This window comes from Polypterus senegalus, chromosome 11 (assembly GCF_016835505.1).
Source record: "Polypterus senegalus isolate Bchr_013 chromosome 11, ASM1683550v1, whole genome shotgun sequence".
NCBI lineage: Eukaryota > Metazoa > Chordata > Cladistia > Polypteriformes > Polypteridae > Polypterus > Polypterus senegalus.
Window position 1 is genome coordinate 57,712,747 of NC_053164.1, and position 20,271 is coordinate 57,733,017.

The 20,271-nt window shown below is 38.1% G+C and overlaps 1 protein-coding gene across 3 annotated transcripts in view; it reads right to left on the bottom strand.

The window, feature by feature from the left end:
- LOC120539021 (alpha-1,3-mannosyl-glycoprotein 2-beta-N-acetylglucosaminyltransferase-like) overlaps positions 1-20,271 on the bottom strand; it is a 45,950-nt gene that overhangs the window by 6,068 nt on the left and 19,611 nt on the right. Inside the window, exons 1-2 of one of the 3 annotated variants that reach the window (XM_039768708.1) lie at positions 17,572-17,776; positions 3,463-4,279 (exon numbers count right to left, since the gene is read on the bottom strand). In XM_039768708.1, coding sequence (XP_039624642.1) covers positions 3,463-4,164 — 702 coding nt within the window. In that variant the 5' untranslated portion in view covers positions 4,165-4,279; positions 17,572-17,776. Of the gene's footprint in view, positions 1-3,462; positions 4,280-13,971; positions 14,054-17,571; positions 17,777-20,271 lie in introns of those variants that run through there. The other 2 variants (XM_039768710.1, XM_039768709.1) reach the window with 2 other exon arrangements.

Consider the following 20,271-nt stretch of genomic DNA (forward strand, 5'->3'; position numbering starts at 1 on the left):
AGCATACGATAAGATGTTTCTGTACACCTCAGAAGTCATTGTGCCACTGCCATCTGCAGTCCCATCATCCATGAAGATTAGTGTGCCAGTACCTGTGGTAGCCAGAACACTCCCACCACCATGTTTCACAGATTCAGTGGTCTGCTTTGGATCTTGGGCAGTTCCTTCGTCTCCACATGTTGCTCTTGCCATCACTCTGATGCAGGTTCATCTTTCTCTCGTTTCTCCGTAACAACTGTATACAGAATTCTGCAGGCTCTTTTAAGTTCTTTTTCCACAAACTCTAATCTGGCCATCCTGTTTTTGTGGACAACTAGTAGTTTGTGCCTTGTAGTGTGGCCTCAGACAGATAGTCGTCTCAGACACATCCAGCTCTGGCTCCTGAAGACAGTTTCTGACGTGTTGGACAGGCGTTTGGGGCCGATTCTTTACTGAAGTGAGGATTCTTCTGTCATCAGCAGTGGTGGTCTTCCTTGGCCTACCAGTCCCTCCGTGATTACTGAGCTCACCAGTGTGTTCTTTCTTCTTCAAGATATTCCAGGCAGTTAATTAGGTAATCCTAAGGTTTTACTGATGTCTCTAATGGTTTTATTTCTGTTTTTCAGCCTCATAATGGCTACCTTTGACTTTCACTGGCACAGCCCTTGCCCTCATGCTGCTGAACAATGGCAACTGAAGACCCCAAAAGGTAGAAGCAAGCCGAAGGATCTTATGAAGCAATGGAATCACAAAACACACACACCCGTAATGCCAATTGTCCCAAACAACACGGTGCCCTGAAATGGGGGGCTGGGAGAGAAATCACATAGAAAAGGTGTTGCCATTTTCTACATTGTGTGATCGACATACACAAACAAATACCCTTAAATGAAAGTCTGCAGTCGGCACTTTAAATCACGTCTGAATGGTTTGAGTTGTAATTTTAAAGTGCAGAACAGAGGGGTAAATCAAGGAAAATGTGTCTTTGTCCCAAACATTATGGAGTTTACAAACACACACACAGAGAGACAGACAGACAATTTGGGGTGTATGTCTGTGTTTTTTTGTTTAATCAGATTGCCTTTATCTACTGCTGAAAAAGAAAACCCATTGTCCTTGTCATATGCCGATAACACTAATACAGATTAACAAGGCGGCTTTAGATGTAAAAAAGTGATGCCAATGATACCAGTCTCCACCTACAGACAATTCATTCCACTGGTGAATGTTAATTCTTGACGGAAAATTAGAGGCAGATGGAGACAACCTCAGCTGATACAATCCATGAGGAAATATCAAAAGCAAAACTGTTCCTAAATTCTTACCATCTTTTCATGTAGAATTTTTTAAAACTGTATACTGTAGATTCTCAGCTGGAGGCAATGACAGGACTATTATCACTCCACTCCATGTTTTTGGAAACTCCCAAGAACTTAAACATAAAATGATGATGTGTACGACGATGTGCACAAACACGACAAGGAAAATGGGCAAACAGAGGGGTACAGACAGCAGCCTGGAACGTATCTGACTGAAGAAATTAGGGCATGGAGTATCTGGCACTTTTTCATGTCCGTGTTCCTGGTATCAATACCAGACAAGATTACATAAAACAAAACAAAGTAATAAGTAAGTCTAAGTTAGCCATTTTACAAAAGAAGGCAATGTATATCATGTCATTTCTTTTCAGATCTGTCAAAAAAAAAAGAACAAACATTGAAAGCCCAACTTTGGCACAAGAAATAATCTGTCAAAAACGTACGGTTATATAAAGCAGCCACTCCAAAGAAAGAACATATTCTTCATATATATTAAAACACAGTACATTTTGCAATTAAATCTTTTTGAAATGTATGAAGGGAAACATCTTAACAACTGTGGAGATAAATTATTGACCTAAACATTTTACCCAAAATCTAACATTTCAAACTCTTATTTACATTTTGTCAGCTCAATGCTGGGCTTGACATCACAGGTTGCCAATTTGCCACGAGCCACCCATTTGACTACTGGTTGCCAAGAATTTCAGCCTCTTGTGTTTTTTGGCCGTGGATTGGAAAGAAGACAGTTTTTGCTCATTACGCATAATCAGCAGATCAGTGTATAATTTGCCAACCGTTATTTGGTTTTATGATTAAAATTAAAATATAAGCTTTGCCCGTGTGCAGTGTACTTCCTGGCTTTCCTTTGTGCAACTAAAGCAAGTTTAAAATAATAATAATAATAATAATAATAATAATGTCTGCCATGTAAGCCTGTGAGGGAGCCAGGAATGTCAAGTCTCCTTTACCTTAGCAAGGGACAAATGTAAAAGGGCTGAAAAGCAGAACAGAACCTGCAGCTGCTATAAAAGTTTCCTGTGTTGAAATACAGAGAAGTGTGTGAAGATGAAAGAGACACTAACTGCAGCACATTCTGGAAAAAGTCAGCCATGATTGAACGAAAACAGAGGCATTTGATGCTACAAATGTGACAAGACTACATCTTTTAATTACACAGGAATAAAAACAGCGTTCTTTTAACACATTTTTAACTTTTTTGATCCCTTGTTAAAATATGGCAATATTACTAAAATTACATAATTATTATTTTTTTATTTAAAAGGGGATGTACAACACAAGGTGAGTAGGCAGAGATGCCATTTGCTATACTGAACGTGTATATACAGGCCGAGTTGGTACTGCTTTGTATACAATTTATGCACCACATGTGGTGTTGAACATGACGGCGAAAAGGCTGAGCCATTCCAGTAAATCTTATTTCACATATGAAGTATGCTTTGTGAATAAATTGTTTATTTGTACCATTCAAATGTTAACATAAATTCTGACTCACCCTTTATAAGGAACCTATTAAAATATAAAATATTACACTTTGTTAAAAATTTTAATTACTACTAATTCACTGCAACCTGAAAGGAATCCCTATGGTGCTGCATGTACTGTTGTGCTCTGGGGATTTATGCCAAAAGTAGTAAAACGTTTGTTTTGCTGGGTACGAGGATTGCATGTTGGAGCCAACTCTGGCAGTTTAGGCTTGCTTATGCAGTTCATTTTATTTTGCTGATGCATATTATTATATGAAAGCAAGATTATAAAACAGACTGTGGAATGGAATCACATTCCGCACACTTTAAGTAAATGAAGGATTAATTCCGCAGCATCTTGCCTATATATGTCTTTTGAAAATAACCATCTTGCACTTTAAACTTCAACTGCTATATAAGGAGTGTTTTTGCTGTGAAAATATGCTCAATAAATTGAATTAGACCTCTCCAATCGTCACAGGCTAGGTCACAAGAAACGGGTGTGCACAGAGCTGCAATTCTGACATGTTAAGTCACTTCAGGGTGAAATGCTATACAGTGGCAGCAAGCCGACACATAACAGCACAGCATCTTAATTACTCCAAATACAGGCTGTTCAGTTTCCGCATCCTATAGTTTTTAAAAAGTTAGTGTTAAGCCTTGCAAAAGTCACTTACCTCCAGATCATCCTCAACAATCACTGCAGCTTGGTATTTAAATGTGTGGAAGATTTGATTGAGTGCCCAGCGATAATGTCGGGCAATCTTGTAGTAGCCTTGGAACTTTCTATGGTCTGGTCGCACTGCAAGGTCTCCAAGGTCAGGTTGGCGAATGTGCATCACTTGATCACCATAGGAATCAATTGCCTTGGAGGTTTCCTTGTGGCCACAGTCCTGGCTCACTATGATGGGAAACAGCTCTTTGGAAGGTCGGTAATATAAGAGCTTATCAAGACATCGCTTAACTGTAGGCCGGTCACAAGCGATGACTAAAATAGGAATAACAATGTCCTTTACTTCAGGAATTTTTGGGTCATTGACCATTGCGGATTTAGCATCCCTTTTTGGAAATGGATTCACATCTCTATTTTTTATTTGTTTTATCTGCTTTCGCTTGTCCCACAGTGCTCGGTGACCCTGGATTTGCTGCAAAAGAAGCTTCTGCTTTTCCAGCTCTGTTTCTACCTCTTCAGCCAGTCGCACAACATCCTGGGTCAGGTCAACTCCACCAACCCATTCTCGGTTGCCTCCTGGTTCAACTCCAACTCCATTTGAAGGGCCGGTGAAGGTAGGCCTTCCCCAGAGGAAGAGGAAGAGCAAGGCGTTCCAAGCCACAAAGAGTGCAGCTCCACAAAGTATTAGGCTTCCCCTTCGGACCATCCTCCTCAAACACCTCCTGCTCCTCCTCCTCCTGCAGGATCTCTTATCTTGGAGGGGTCAGGGTTTTGGAAAGGAGATGGGGGGGCTTCATTAACATCAATCCACTGCCATTAATCTAAAACAGAAAAAAACAAAAACATACACCCTTCAATGGACTGAAACAGAAAGCAAAAAAAAAAAAGTAACAATCATCTATAGGTGCAACCAGAAGAAACACTGCAGTTATGTTGTCCACATTCAGAAATTTAGCAGCTATTATTTTAATAGATTTATCTTTTTATTCAATGTCTCACAGTGACTGATCTTTAGCCAAGTCAGAATTTTTCTTTTTAGTCATTCTGGTGAATATCTGAGAGGGGCTGTTGTTGTTTGTCATATTACAATACTGGGGGTCCTCGGGTTACAACGTCTCGACATACGATGTTGAGAGTGTACAATGCTCGATCCCATAAAAACAATTGAGACGCGAGTATTTCGGCTTACGCCGTTAGCGTCGTACTTACAGATTACGTGGGTGAACTAGTTTGGTTATGCATAGCGGAAGAATACACAGTAACGCGGCGTATGAGTGAGGGAGTTGGCAAACTAGTTTCCATTTGTGTTGCTTTGTTTGGCGAATTTTTTGGCACTTATCATGGCTCCAAAATGAAAGTCGGAGTCTTCAGATGGCAGTGCTTCGAAGAAATGGAAAGCCATCACGATGGAAGTGAAATTAGACATTGTAAAGAGATCAGAAGGAATAAAGGTTAAGGAATTTTTATTTTTTTTACACTCATTTTTTGTCATTTTTTCTGTTACTACAGTACAGCGTACAGTACAGTATATTTATGTCCTTTTCCTTTTTCGGTGCATTAGTTGTGTATTTATGTTCTAGATTATGATTTTGCAAATGTATTCGGATAGGTAAGTGACTTAGGCTAGGGTGTGTTTCGACTTGCACCAAAATTCGGGTTACATCACTGTTGTAGGAACGGAAGTGTGTCGCAATATGAGGACCCCCGTACTTGTGTACTTACTGAGCTCCTGTAAAAAGCCCCAATGTCCCCCTGGAAATAGAATACAGCTTACAGTTAGCAAATGAGGGGAAAGGAGACCTCAACTCAGGCTGCAGTAAAACTTAACTCATAAACGCAGAGTCTACTGAGAATTACCAATTCACCAGGGCTCTCATTTATAAAGCTCTGCATGGACTCCAATATGAAAATATGTGCACACCAAGAAACAGTGGGGTTGGGGGGAAACAAAAAAACCCTGAGCTAGATTGCCACCCATTGAACCTTACATGTGTATAACCACGATGCTTCAGTCATTCATAGGCTGGTAAAGCAGCCTGACGTTGGACACATCCAGCCACTGCCAACTGCATTTAAGAAGTTCTATGCCACTCTCCACACTACACTGAATCACCGCTCCTCTGCGGTCCGAGGGGCCTGGCAGAGGTGTACGGCACCAACATCAGAGCGGGTAGACACTACTACCTGGCACATGTAAAGATATAAACAAGCTGTATGGCATGAGATTCAGATAACATACAAGTGAGTTTGTGCTTTGGTTTCTAATCCTTAGAAGTGACAACAGGTAGCTTATAGAAGTTTGAGAATAAGCCCTCCTAACACGGAACTACAATTGAGAATGGGCAATATACACGCGGGTTGTCATTTAGTTGGTATGTGTCTGCATTTCCTTACTTTGTCTACTTCCTTTCTTGCTCCAAGATGTTGTGTACAGATGGGTCACACATTTCAAGCCTCGTGTTTATGCATGTTTTATAAAAAAAAAAAAAAAAAAAAAACACTCTCTCCCAACCACTGTCTTTAAAAATCACACCTTAGGGTAGTAGAAGACAAGGTTTGTGCATATGCAGCCCTGTTAGGAAAGGAATGTAATGGCTGCTTTTAAGGACTGCCATGTAAACAGTGCTTGTGGTGTATAAATTGGATAGTTCTGCTCCGAAACAAGTTTCCCATGACCATTCAACCTGCTCTGAACCTGCCGATATTCAAAACCCGCTTGTTCACAGAGCACCTCTGGACCTGTTGTGCCATTCTAAAAGTCTCTTTTGTTCTGATCCTATCATCCCTGAACTAACTAGACCAGTGGTTTTAAATCCCAGTCCTGAGGGACCCCTGTGGCTGCAGTTTATTTCAATCCAGTTTCAAAATCAGGGACTCATTTTCCCTTTAATTGATCTCATTGTTTAAATTCTTCTCTTATGTTGTAAATAGAAAAGAGCAGTAGGGTGAGGTTTCAATTAGCTCTATGTAACACACACACACACAAATACTTGCCAATTATATTCCAATAAAATTTAGGAAACATTTTTTAAATTTCTGTTGTCATGCCTTTCATCTACTATGCTCCCTTATCTTTATCCTAAAAATAAAGTAAATATATATATATATATATATATATATATATATATATATATACATGTGTGTGTGTGTGTGTGTGAACTCCACAAAAATAGGCGAGTTAATGGAAAATGACAAAAGAACTTCAAACTATGAAGCATCATAGGTTTCTAGAAAAGTGGAGTATACCACAAAAAAAAAAACAGAATACTTATGTGCATATAGTTATTATAAGTAGGCAGTTTAGTATTTTTTCCTAAATATGAAATACAGAAGGTATGCTAAAAGTTGTCATGACACCTCGTTTGTTTTAAATTACAACAAGCATATCTGAATAGAATTCTTTTTAAAGTATGCCCTTCTTTAGATTAGCGAGAAAGCACATAAGAAACAGTAAGTGCTATAATTAGGAAAACATAATTTAAGTTGCTTTCTCCAAGCATATTGCCTCATCTTGTCAAATCTCCATCACTTTACTGAGCCAGCGTATTTGTACAGGGTCACAGGTGACTTGAGCCCACTACTGTGGCTGAGATTTAAACCGATTTGTTTCTTCGCTAAGTTTATTTTGTGTGACTATGGTGGAAACAAACACATTTTTCAACACACATATGTTTCATTCCACCACAAAAAATTGTATGTGTTTATCATTATGTATAAAGCTGGGAGCATGTGCTTAATTTCAAATAAAAGGGATAGAAAAAAAAACTGAATATATATATATATATATATATATATATATATATATATATATATATATATATATATATATATATATATATATATATATATATATATATATATATATACAGAATCCCAAAAGAAAAGTATACTAGTGATTTTCACCCATATCCACTACCTGTAAAGTATAATAAAAGTTACCCACCTACTTACATATCTGAACTTTGCAATTTTCCAAAGCTCATTTAACATTCATATCTTCTTTAAAATATTTTTAAAAATTACCCACACATCTTTAAAAGCCAAAAGTACAGAACAGTTTGTCATTGAATGCATTACAATTTTTTTACATCTCTTTCATATGTGGACTGTTCTTTCAGAAAATGTAGGTGGAATATAAAAATCATAAACTTTGCAGGTTCAGGTCTACGGTTCTAACCAAATTGTACATCATGACTTCCCTAATGCAGCACAATGGTTAGCACTGCAACCTCTAAACTCAAGTGGGACTCTGATTTCCACCCACATCTAAAAGACATGAAGGATACACAAGCTGGCGACGTTGCCCTGGCACAGTGAAAGTGTGGGTGTGTGCTCAGCAACAGATCAGTACCCCACCCAAGGTTTGTGTCAACCTGGTATGAAATGCAATTAGGAGACCAGTGTTGGAGATAAAGGATTTAGAAACAAATATTTATTAAAAAGAACCATATTAAGTGGAAAATGTATCACATGAACAGTGCTCTTTTTTTTGTTTGTTTTTTTTAATAACTTACGGATAATGCTGAGAGGAAGCCTACAAAATCATTGTAATTCAAAAGAGGAAATGATACCATCCAACTAACAAAGGACACCAGTAATAAAACAAATGAACTGCTGAGTAAGCCAATACGCAACTGTTACCAAATGGGGAATCGGAGTATTCTAGATTGATTGATTGTACTTTGTCCCCAGTGGTGACAGGACCCTATATTGGAATATAAAATAGATACCCATCTACAAAACAATCCCTTTTTGAAATTAAAAAAAGCTGTTATTTTGTAGTAATCAGCAGGAGGCTTTAAATTGTACAAATGAACTTGATCCTAATGAAACTACAACCTTCTTTATTAGCTCTGAAAAAGGCAAATCTCCAGATAATCTAACATTATCCCACCACAAACAGGAAGGCAATTATTGCAATGGCACTCTGGCAATGTGCCTTAATTGCAGAGTCCATTAGATCTCCTCTGTGTGTGTGTGTGTGTGTGTGTGTGTGGTCATATCAACATCTCGCAGCATTACTGACAAGGAGGCAGAAAATCAAAAATAATGCAGGTAGTCAGAACAGGAGGGGGACAAAACCTGACACCTTGCAGGAGGAAAGACGTGTACCTGTAATAATGGAGTAGCTAAGGGAACACTGCTTGTTTGTTTATTTTTGGATTACCCAAAAGTAATAAAGCCATACATAATCACTGGTGTCTTATCGGTCATTAGAAGCATCTCCATTGCATCACTATGGGACATCAAAAATTTCCAAAACAAAAACAAAATCAGATGTGGGGAAAAAAGGAACAGAATAAATATATAAATATACAAATATATTTTAAAAAAAAAAAAAGGAATCTTCACTCGTATAAGCCAGTCCTCAAAGACTGTACATATGGTAAGAAACCTTGGTAGGCCATGGTTAATTGTGACTTTCATTGTAATTAACACTGAGTCAATACATAGTTATAAAATAGTTTTTAAAGCATTTACAAACACACGTGTACATACGCGGACTTCCACACTGAAAGAAAACAAGTGCAGGATTCAAACGTAACACGGGGTCCAGGATTAAATGGCATATCTCTGCACCATTATGTCTGTACACTCCTAACCTAAAATCTGACAAAAGGGGGTGGGGGGACGAAAAGAGAGAGAAACTTGGCTTTCCTAACAATATAAACCCGATAACAGAAGACCACCTGTTGTTACAGACAAGTGACACACAGGTAGTGCTGTGCTCTCCGTTAATAGCTCAAGGCAAACACTGAGCGGTTAAAGCAGGTCTAAGAATGCACTGTAATCCAAAACAGGAAACCTGATTATACAGACAGGAAGGCCCACATTCCTAAAACAAACCAAATGCTGAGTAATCCAAAAAGGAACTACACCCAAACTTGGAACCACAATAGCACAGTTCAAAGCTGGTTTCCGTCTGGTAGTCAATGCAGACACTAACCTGAACTTTAAGGTCTTAGCACCTTCTAATATTTTGCTCTGTCTGTTATGTCATCCACACAATTTATGCTTTTTAGAGGAAGCCGAATTTCAACAAAGGTATAAAACATGGTGAACACAATTGTGAGAGAGACTGAGATTGACCAATACCTTTGTTGATTAGTGGTATTACTGAAAATTGCTCCAGGGGCACTGTACAATGGCTGACCCTGTACTCTGTCCACCAAAGGCCTTGCTAAAAGACAGTTTCCTCTTGGGAGTTAATACAGTGTACTAAATACTGGTGGCATTGTACAAGAGAGTAGCAATGGAAGTAAAATTCACAGTTGAAGTCATAGACTAGGTCCAGACTACTTAATTTTCATTTAAAAATGCAGACATTTGTCTGTTATCGTCTTACATCAACACTACCCTGGAGTTTTCAACCACCAAAAACAGAATTCTGAAAAAGACCAATATGCATCAGAAAATTGCTGGCTCAGTGTTGCAAATGGGATAGATGCAAACAGAGTTTTGAAATCACAGACTTTAAATCGTACTCAGATTGGCTTGTGCTTATTACATACCTTTTTCTCCTCCCGATTGGAAAGTGACTGGCGGAGCTCCTTGCAGCGCTGGAAAATGTCGCTGTACTCTTACTTACCGGACACCCAGTCTGTATATTCAGCTGCTTTGCTAGCCTTATACTCGTGTGTTACTGCAAACAATTATTCCAACTCATTGTCGACCCAAACAAAACAATCTGGTTTTAATATTCACCATTTCTGTTTTCTGTGTGTAAACATAAGCTGCAAAATTAACGTATAGCAAAGAGGTCACTTCCTATTCCTGTTTACACCAATGCACACTAAGGCTTCCAGAGTGAACATCGCTTTTTAAATACATTCATCCATCATCCAACCTGCTATATCCTAACACGGTCACGGTGGTCTGCTGGAGCCAATCCAAGCCAACACAGGGCACAAGGCAGGAAACAAACCCCGGGCAGGGCGCCAACCCACCGCAGAGCTCGCACACACACACCCACCAAGCACACACACCAAGCACACACTAGAGACAATTTGGAATCGCCAATGCACCTTACCTGCATGTCTTTAGACTATGGGAGGAAACTGGAGTACTCGGAGGAAACCCACACAGACACAGGGAGAACATGCCAACTCCACGCAGGGAGGACCTGGGAAGCGAACTCGGGTCTCCTAACTGCGAGCCAGCAGCGCTACCCACTATGCCACCATGACGCCACTTGTTAAATACAATTCAAATGAATTTTAAAAAGGTCTTATTCAAATGAAAAAGCTCACATTTGATTGTAAAGGTATGGTCACTTATTTTACCCTCATGAATTTTGGCATCAAGTTACTTCAGATGTGCTTTGCAAAGCTGCAGTATTTTGGAGAACTCTTTTTGCACTTCATTTCCACAATCAGCCATTTCCTAATTTTGAATGGTTAGCTTATGATCTTCATTAGTAAAACTTACAGCTAAACTCCTACACAAATTTTTTTTTTTTTATTTATTCCATAAGTGTACTTAAGGCAGTTTTTTTTCTAAATTCTTTTCTGGTGTCCTGAAAGTATAATTTCGTATCCGACTCTGTCTCATTCACTCTTAAAGAGATCCGTGACTGTTGTTCAATGCGAAGATTTTCTGATCAAAGCAAATGGAAAATAACTCATAATTTTGATTTTCCCCCCTTTTTTTTGATTAAGATTTTAAAATATATAAAAAAAAAAAACAACGTTTTAAAAATATTTACTTTAAAGAGCCAATACCCTGTGCCCCACAATTAGTCTCTGGCTGCCAGTTTGACGCATAATGCTCAAAACAATGAGGTAATAGAAATATTCAGGTCACATTTATTAAAATATTACTCAATCTATAAAGGAGAAAGAAAATAAAAATATGACAGAAGTAGATTTTGCAGTCCCTGGCTTGATACTGTGATGACCCGTAAGTCACACAGAAGCCTCTTTTCCAGGTGAGTTCACAAGTGCTGACAGACTTCTAAATTCTAAATGCTGTGACGATCAATACTGTACAAACATACAAGTCTAATAGCCAGAATCATTAACCTAAGTTTAAATATATTTGAATATTTACTTATTTGTGACCTTAATTAAAAAAATGTAAATTAATTTTAAAATTTAAAAACAACAACACAACCACACATCCACACTACAAGGAAGGAAGATATGTTGAGGAACTTCAGTTTAGAAAAACAGCAGCTGGTTTTGATCATGAGGGGTCAGTAAACATGCTCTAGACATCTATCAAAGATGCCCCCCTGCCATACCAAGAACCTCCCTGGGGAACTGACACAGGTATACAATCAGGATCCACTGTATGGTTTGGGTATCTGGGTTGGCAGGAGTACTGTATTACCCTTACCTTATGTGGAGTTAAGAGATTGACAGGAACACCTGAACAATCATCCATCCAAGCACCATTCTATCCCATGTATCCAGAGCAGGGATATGAGGCAGCTGGAGTCTGTTCCAGCAATGAGAGCATAAGGCAGGAATATCTGGACAGTGCATCAGCCCACCGCAGGACTCACACACACACACACACACACACACACACACACACAAATAGGGCCAATATAGAAAGGCCAGTTCACCTAACCTGCAAATATTTGCACTGTAGGAGGAAATCCAGGCAGAGACTAGGAGAATATTCAAACTCCACACATTTAACAATACGACTCTCACCAATGCAGAAGAGGGTACAAACTGGAAACATACTGCCTTCTAACCACTTAGACACTCTGACCATGAATCACAGCATTACTACTAAAAGTAAAAGAATTCAAGGGATGCAAGTTTTTAGGAAATGCTCCACCTACACATAATATAAACCACATGTGACCCAAAAAACAATGCTGCATTGAACAAAAATGGTAACTTTCAAACAAAAAAATCAATGAAGCATATAAACAAATTACTTAATTATTGTCTAGTAGGTATTGATCAACCTGGAAATCTGTCAATCAAGATGCGGTTATAAGCACCATTTCAAAAGGGAATTTTTAAACACACACACACCAATAGCAAAATAAAAATCAAATCTGTGCAGCAACTAACCAGTAATGCATCAATTTAATAAAGCTATATCAGAGTAAGCCAAAACATGGAGAAGTACTGTAACCGTAGTGATGAATTTTACTTAATGTAATTGTTAGAGGGAGGCAGAGTGAGCACATCTCTATGTGTAAGTGAAAGACAGAATCTAGAAAAGCCTAAAGGTCAACTTAAAAACTTTATGGTATTTATTGGGTTGAAACCCCAACTCATTTGCACACCACACTAGAGGAGGTAAGATAAGAGAAACAGTGAGTACAAAAGCCTTGTCTATGTTAACTGAGAGAAGTATTTTTTGGTGTAAATGTTCTTTGTAACAGATTTGATTTTGCAATATAAGAAGACTTTTAACTGGTACCTTGTTTTAAGACTAAAGTGTAAAGGTTTATAATAAAATTAAAAAACACACAAAGTTTTGTATTTATTACATGACTACTGTTAACACTATAAAGCCTCTTTTAACACAATTTTGTTTTTTTAAGTAGACGTTCCTCTCTTAAGCTGCCTATGTGTGAGACACAATGACTCAAGGTCCAAACCAGCTGTCTTCAGTGATGAGTGACCTTTGTTAGGCAAGACACAACTAAGTCTGCAGTGGAACTGTAGGCGCTTAAAAATAAACTGGAGGAACTGAAGGGAATGACTGGAATTTTTGTAATAAATACATTGCCTGCCCTAATGATGAATTTGTGGGATCGCAATGCTGTTTTTTCAGGAGTGATGTAAAAGCTGACTAAAACATTGTGCTTATGGGAAATATTGTAAACTTTTTGTAACATTTTCCATTGGAAACATTAGGTATCATTTAATACCAGTGATCCAATTGTTGATCATCCATAAATAAAATGCACACTGAACAAATTTAGATAAATACATTTTTACAGATAATTAACCAATTTTGTGTCAGACATGGCCTTTAATTTTGAAGGTTGCCATAATCGTGGTTAGCAGTCTTTTTTGGAGGCAACAACAGAAGTTATTAAAAAGCAAACGGTGTACTTTACGCTTGAGAGAAACCATCTGGACTTCTCTATATCACTTCTGAAGGCATAAAAGAGGTCCAAGTGGAGTGTCAACTTAAAAAGGAAAATACCATTACAAGGACAAGATGACTCATCATTGAGTATCTTGACACTTTTTGTGACAAATGATCCAAGTTTAAACAACTTTCTTGTGAAATGTCAGTATTATTGTTGTAATGAAAGGCTGCATCATGAAGATCAAAATGTTCTTTGCTACAAAACTGCCTTTTGTTCTAGGTTTACATGCAGCCTTGTTGTTCACTGATCAGGTTTCAGATTGGTAAGCCATTGCAGCTGTCATTTGCTTCCCCTGACCCTCTGATTCAGATTGTCAAGCTACTATTGCGTTTAAAGCAATGTTTTTGAAGATTTCTGAGGATTGTTGCACCTTAGGTGACATTACTTTGTAGTAGAAAATGGAATTGGTAAGTACTAACCACAAATTCCTGAATCTGTACTTACCTTTAGTAACTGTAGCATGGTGAAGGAATTCTGTATGAAATTTTAAAGTGAAGCCAAGTGTTCCGGCTTTGCCCAGGTATTACCAAAGTTCACTTTAAAAAGGTAAGAAAAAGCTAGAATTTAGACTAAATATAATTGACTCCAAATCGTTTGAAATAGTTAGGAGAGTACACATTTAAATATGGCAGAAACATGACAGGCAGGTTTTAATGACAGATTATGCCCGTGACCCCAAATGTCAAAAAGAAATTAGGGGGATTACCAGGTCCTAAATTCTCTGCTTGAAAGGTAAGCCTACTAACTACTGAACTACCACAGATGAATGAGTGACACTCTGTCATTAGATCACACAGTACAGTTTCTTGCCACTCATTCCAGCTCCATGCAGCCTCTGGCCGAAAGTACACCTCAGAAACCTGCTTTATGGTGAGAAAATACCTGTGTGCCAAATTTCAAGTTTGTAATTTAAAGCTCAATTTTTGTTCTATGGCTAAAAAAAAAAACCAACAACAAAGATGTGCATAAAGATCTAACTAAATACACTAATCAAAGTATAAAATACACACTATTTTTCTTTACTCAGAGTCCCTCGAATTTATACATTTCTGTCACAGTTTTAAAAGGGAAAAAGAGCAATCAAACTCAATTTTAGTTTCAGTTACAGCACTGTGCATGCTTTGGAGATGGCCTTTCTCTGCATTTATTTATATACTAGGCTGACCCGCCTTTTAAGGCGACCGACTTTTAAGCTGACCACTTCTTAAGGCAATTCATTATGTAGATCAATTTGATATTTTATACAAACTCATTAATTTGGTTATATTGCATTTGAGCGGTATTACTTTAATACTCTTAGTCTGTTATTTTTGTGATGAAATTTCAACTTTTTTTCTATATTGAGGTCGCCCTTTTGAACCCCCCTGATATTTACTACGCGGTGAGGCATTTGTACTCCATCAACATTAATTATTTCCAGAGACATCATTTTGTCTATTTTTCCAGCGCATCACTCACAAAAGCAAGGGAACGATGGGAGCACCAGAACTCTGCTCACATCATGTCTCTTTGTACCGCAAGCTGCAAGTAGTAAGTCTGTGATAAGCAGAATACCGCTACGCTTTCCACTCACGGGACGGGAGGACAATCCCGACCGCTTTTATATAGTAAGAAAGAAGAAAATATCGCACAGTCTGGAGTAGAAAATCATCTTTTACCTGGGGGGAAAAAAAAAAAAAACTACAAATCCCATCGTGCATAGCAAAATGGACGGGGCGTGTGTGAAACTCCTTGCCTGCGTAGCACTCACGGGACGGAAGGACAATCCCGACCACTTTTATATAGAAGGATATCTTCTCATTGAACATTTTTTTAGGTTTATTATTTTAAACAGCCAAAATGAGCTCGAAATTCTAGTAAATATGAGAAAGTGGGCTTAAAAAAATGAGAACACTTTATGTAGGAATTTGAGCGTTTCTGACAAGAGTTTGTCTTTCCTTCACTTTCTAGGACATTTACAGCACATTTACCAAGGAAAAAAATGACAAAGACATTTCATCCTTTTCATTTTATTCTCCAAAATTTAATGTAGGTAAGTAAAACAACTAAGCAACAAAGCTGAATTAGTGCCACTGGATAAATGCCCATGGCCAGGCTACAATGAATGTCAAAATGTGCAAAAAACACAACAAGAGTACACTAGAAGTTCTAACCTGCGGTTTGTTTCCTGCCTTGCGCCCTGTGTTGGCTGGGATTGGCTCCAGCAGACCCCTCATGACCCTGTAGTTAGGATATAGTGGGTTGGGTAATGGATGGATGGATGGTAGTTCTAACACTTTTGCAAAACATTCTGCTTTAAACAAAATCCATGTTCATTTTGAGAAATTATACCAAAGTAAATATGTTAATGGATGTTGTAAGCCATTGCTGAACCCCACTGCTAATCTGCATCAGCTCATCCTAAAACCCAGCTTGGAAGGTTATGGAACTAACCAGGACACTTGTACTCAAGTGACAATTTAAACAAAAAGCTTGAAGAGCTATTAACCTAAAGCTTATAACTTGAAGAAAAGTGGTTTGTGCACACATGCCAGCCACTGTGATTTATAAACTACTGATAAACTTATTTTGATCTTTGGCAATCATTGTTGAAATTGGAAGAATGTAACTAAAAATCTTAATAATGGAATCATAGTATACTAATGAATTCACGCACTATTATTTTTTGGCTTTAAAGTTTCTAGCAAGTCAGGCAAATAGACCTCTATCCATTCATTACTGACTCCATTTAATCGAACTGTGGATGAGGTGGAAAATAGGCCTGCCTCAATCACCCTCACTTATACCCTGCCAACAGATATACAATAGTCAGCCACATTTTCATATTGTTTGCAATATGGGAGAAAACCTCGATCACCTAGAGAAGAGAAAATCCCATTCAGACATGAACATGAGAATTTCACACAGACAATAACCCAGTCAGTCCCCTTGAGCTGTACGGCATCAGTGCTAATCACTGTGCCATTATATCACCAGTAGAAAACAGTCTTGTACATTGCTAATCATATATCCAAGTTTGCCAAAGCACTGTTTCTACTTTTTTCATATTCGCTTTAAGTGTTTTTCAGCAGTGACATTGCACATCTTTGTTTCTCCAATTACACAGAGGTTAATTTACTTCTGTATTCTATTTTTTCTTCTGCTGCAAAGCACACAAAAATGGTCAAAATTTAAAGAATGAAGAAAAAAGTAAGAATACCAAGAGTATTTCATAAACTCTAAATTTGACTATGGACCAGGAAAAAAAACCCCCACTGTGCTTTCACATCTGAAAAGGCTTTGCACATTACACAGGAGTTGCTTGACTGGTTTTGCATCCAACTGCAACAGTAACGAAAACCACCTAGCAACCTGTTTAGACTTTTAAACACACATTCAGAGGAATCGAAACTATGTTTAAAAGCACCCCAAACACATTGGCTTGAATTCAAAGACATAAGTTTTTTTTTGTTTGTTTAAAAAAAAAAAAAAAAAAAGATACAATACAAATAAATAAAATAAGGCTAAACAAACGTTCATCCACCCATTTTTTTTTTTTAAACTCACAGAGAGAGTCTAAGGTTGTAAGGAATCCAGTGCCTATCCCGGGACCAGTCTCTCTCTCACTCACACTCACACACACAAATCAGAACACAATTAAATACCTAGAAATAATGTAACTTTTTTTCATTCAACATGGGTCTTGAGGATGGGAAGTTGATTAACTTTCCTTCAATAATTTAAGCCTTTTCTGAAATTAAATTATAGTCAACCAGCACTCTAGATGGGGAGCACAAATCAAATACTAATGAGATGACAATTCAAATTTAAGCAGTAACACCCCAAAAAAAGAACATATTTTGTTACTTAATGAATGTAATAAAAAATGATTTACACTAAGGTAAAATAGACACAAGATTAATGCTTGCTATTTCTAGTTCGTCTGCCATCAAGAGAGCTAAACTATATTAAAAGGTGTGATAGAGAGGGAGAGGACAAGAAACAGAAACGCTTATAAAAAAAGGTTAAAAAAGTGACTTTGGAGTTCATTATATAGTACAATACCTTATCATGTAGAATAATGTTTCAGTTCAGGTTTAAAACAGATCGTAAACCATGAGTTCCATTGTTCAAAATGTGTTCCTTAAGTCGGCAGAGTGGAGAACTTCTGCTCTGAAGTGAGCTGGATCCCTGACAAGCACTTTTCGCTTAACTGGCTCACTAAATTACAGTCACACACACACACATTCTCCCTCCCTCCTTCCCTCCCTTCCTCCCTGGCAGTGTGTGCAAACGCGCATACACATACTTACACACAAATCCAGGAAACGTGTCACTGCACTGTAGGTTAGCATGACAAGAAGTTCAAAGTTCATCCAGAGTACCTCCTACTACATTTAACCATGTACTTGCCATTTTCCAAATTAGGATATTGGTTTGCGATTTTCTTCATTTTCTTGATTAAAAGGCTATTTCATATTGGGTAGAAATTAAAGTATTAAGTTATAAACTGCATTTTTTTGTATACAAAACTAAACATCAGCATTATAGAGGATACAATAGACAGCTGATCATCCCAATGTTCATTTTATGCTTTATGGAAAGTTTTAAGTTAAGTCTGACAGACACTTCTTGGTCCTTTACACACACTCCCAATTTTTCCCCCAATTGCTTTCATAATAAACTTCCCATTTGGATAAATTCATTAGACAATATCTGGATGGATGGACCTTTCACACAAACTACATCAGTAGAATGAAAATAGGATTAATTTAAACATGTTCTGGTGGCTGACAAATGGCTGAGAATGTTTAGTAAGTTGAGCTATGTAAAAATGTCTGGCCATCCCCACATTTAGCTTTCTTCTGGCATTGTTGAGGAGATGCTTTACCAACAACTTTAACTTTAAATATACGAGCCACAACAAAAACATCAAGTGACAAAATGATTAAGTATAGGGAAACTACAGACACTGCTACCAGCCCAGAGTTGTTTAGGACATGATAATTTGTGGAGGCTTTAGCTTTGCCCCACAGCAGCTGGACTACTATCTGTACAATGACAACACATGCCTAAAGCATGACATACATGCATAAAGTTTTGACTTTCCATGGCATAGCCATTAGGCTCATTACTGTACAGATGTTTCAAGCATAATGATTGCTTGAAGAATTGAGTAAGTTAGCTAACCATTAATTACGATGTTTAACATACTGTATGTACTGTTAACACAATAAAAACATTTTTTATATAAAAAAGTGCCATATATCTGATATTAATGTGTAAGGCTCACTCTCATCACTGCACTAATACAGCCTTGCCAGCGGTATCTTCTATACCCAGCGGTATCTTCTATATATCTTGTATACTTCTAGACACTTTCAAACTAAAGTACATACACTGATCAGCCAAAACATTAAAACCACTGAGAGCTGAAGTGACTAAGATGATCTCATTACAAAGGCACCTGTCAAGAAGTGGGATATTCTAATAATCAGTTACTTAAGGCGAGGTATTGAAAGAAGTTAAAATGGACAAGCATAAGGATCTCGGGAACTCTGACGAGAGAAAAAAAAAAAATTGTGATTGTTAGATGACTGGGTCAGAGCATGTCCAAAACAACTGGCCTTGTGGGCCGTTTCTACTATGCAGTGGTTAGTAACCACCAGAAGCTGTCCGAGGATGGATAAATCGGTGAACTGGCAACAGGGTCATGGATGCTCATGGCTCATTGATAAACATCCAATCCTACTAACAAGCACAACTGCTGAGAATTTAATGTTGACCATGAGAAATGGCTGAGAGAACACACAGTGCATTACAGCTTGCTGCATGTGGGGCTGAGTAGCCACAGACACGTACGTCCACCACCGAAAGCACCAACAATGGGCGTTTGAGTGTCAGAACTAGACCATGTAGCAAAGGAAGAATGTGTTCTATTCTTATGAAATTGTATTTTCTTTTAGACCCTGTGGACAGCCCAGTATGTATGCACGGTTTACCTTGGAAAGAAATGGCATCAGGATGCATTATGGGAAGAAGGCAAGACAGTGGAGGCTGTGTGATGCACTGGGCAATGTTCTGCTGGGAAACCTGGAGTTCTGACATTCATGTGACTGGTACACCTACTTAAAGATTGTTGCAGACCATGTATACCCCATCGTGGCAACTGTATTCCCTGTTGGCCTCTCCAACAGGATAATGTTCCTTGCTACACTGCAAATTGTTCAGGAATGGTCTGAGGTACATGACAAAGCTTCAAGATGTTGACTTGGCCTCCAAATTCCCCTGGTATCATGACACCCCTAGACTCCATCAGTGGAGTATTAGTGAATGCATCTTGGTAATCAAGCCCAACTAAACATTGAGGGAGCTGGAGCCTTTCCCAGCAACAACAGAAACAAGAAATAGCCCTAAAAGGGGCACCAGTGCACTGTAAAGAACATTAAAATTTACACACTCAACAGGTTTAGTATACTTTACTGTTAAGTAAAAGTTGTTTCTTCAAAAGAATGATTGATTTTAAATCATCTGGCAATCTTTTAAAATGCCTTGCGAAAGTCATAGACATCCACAGTCTTCTTTCTGGGGGCCTCAGGAGAGCTGTTTTGATCTTGGCATGACACCACACATGTCAACAGCAAAGAGAACACAACCCTAGATATCTGTGGTTTAAAATAAGACCGGTTTCACTCTCATACTCATTGTGGAGGTTCTAATCTTTGGCACCTAATCTAGAAACTTCAATTCTAATTTTATGCATTT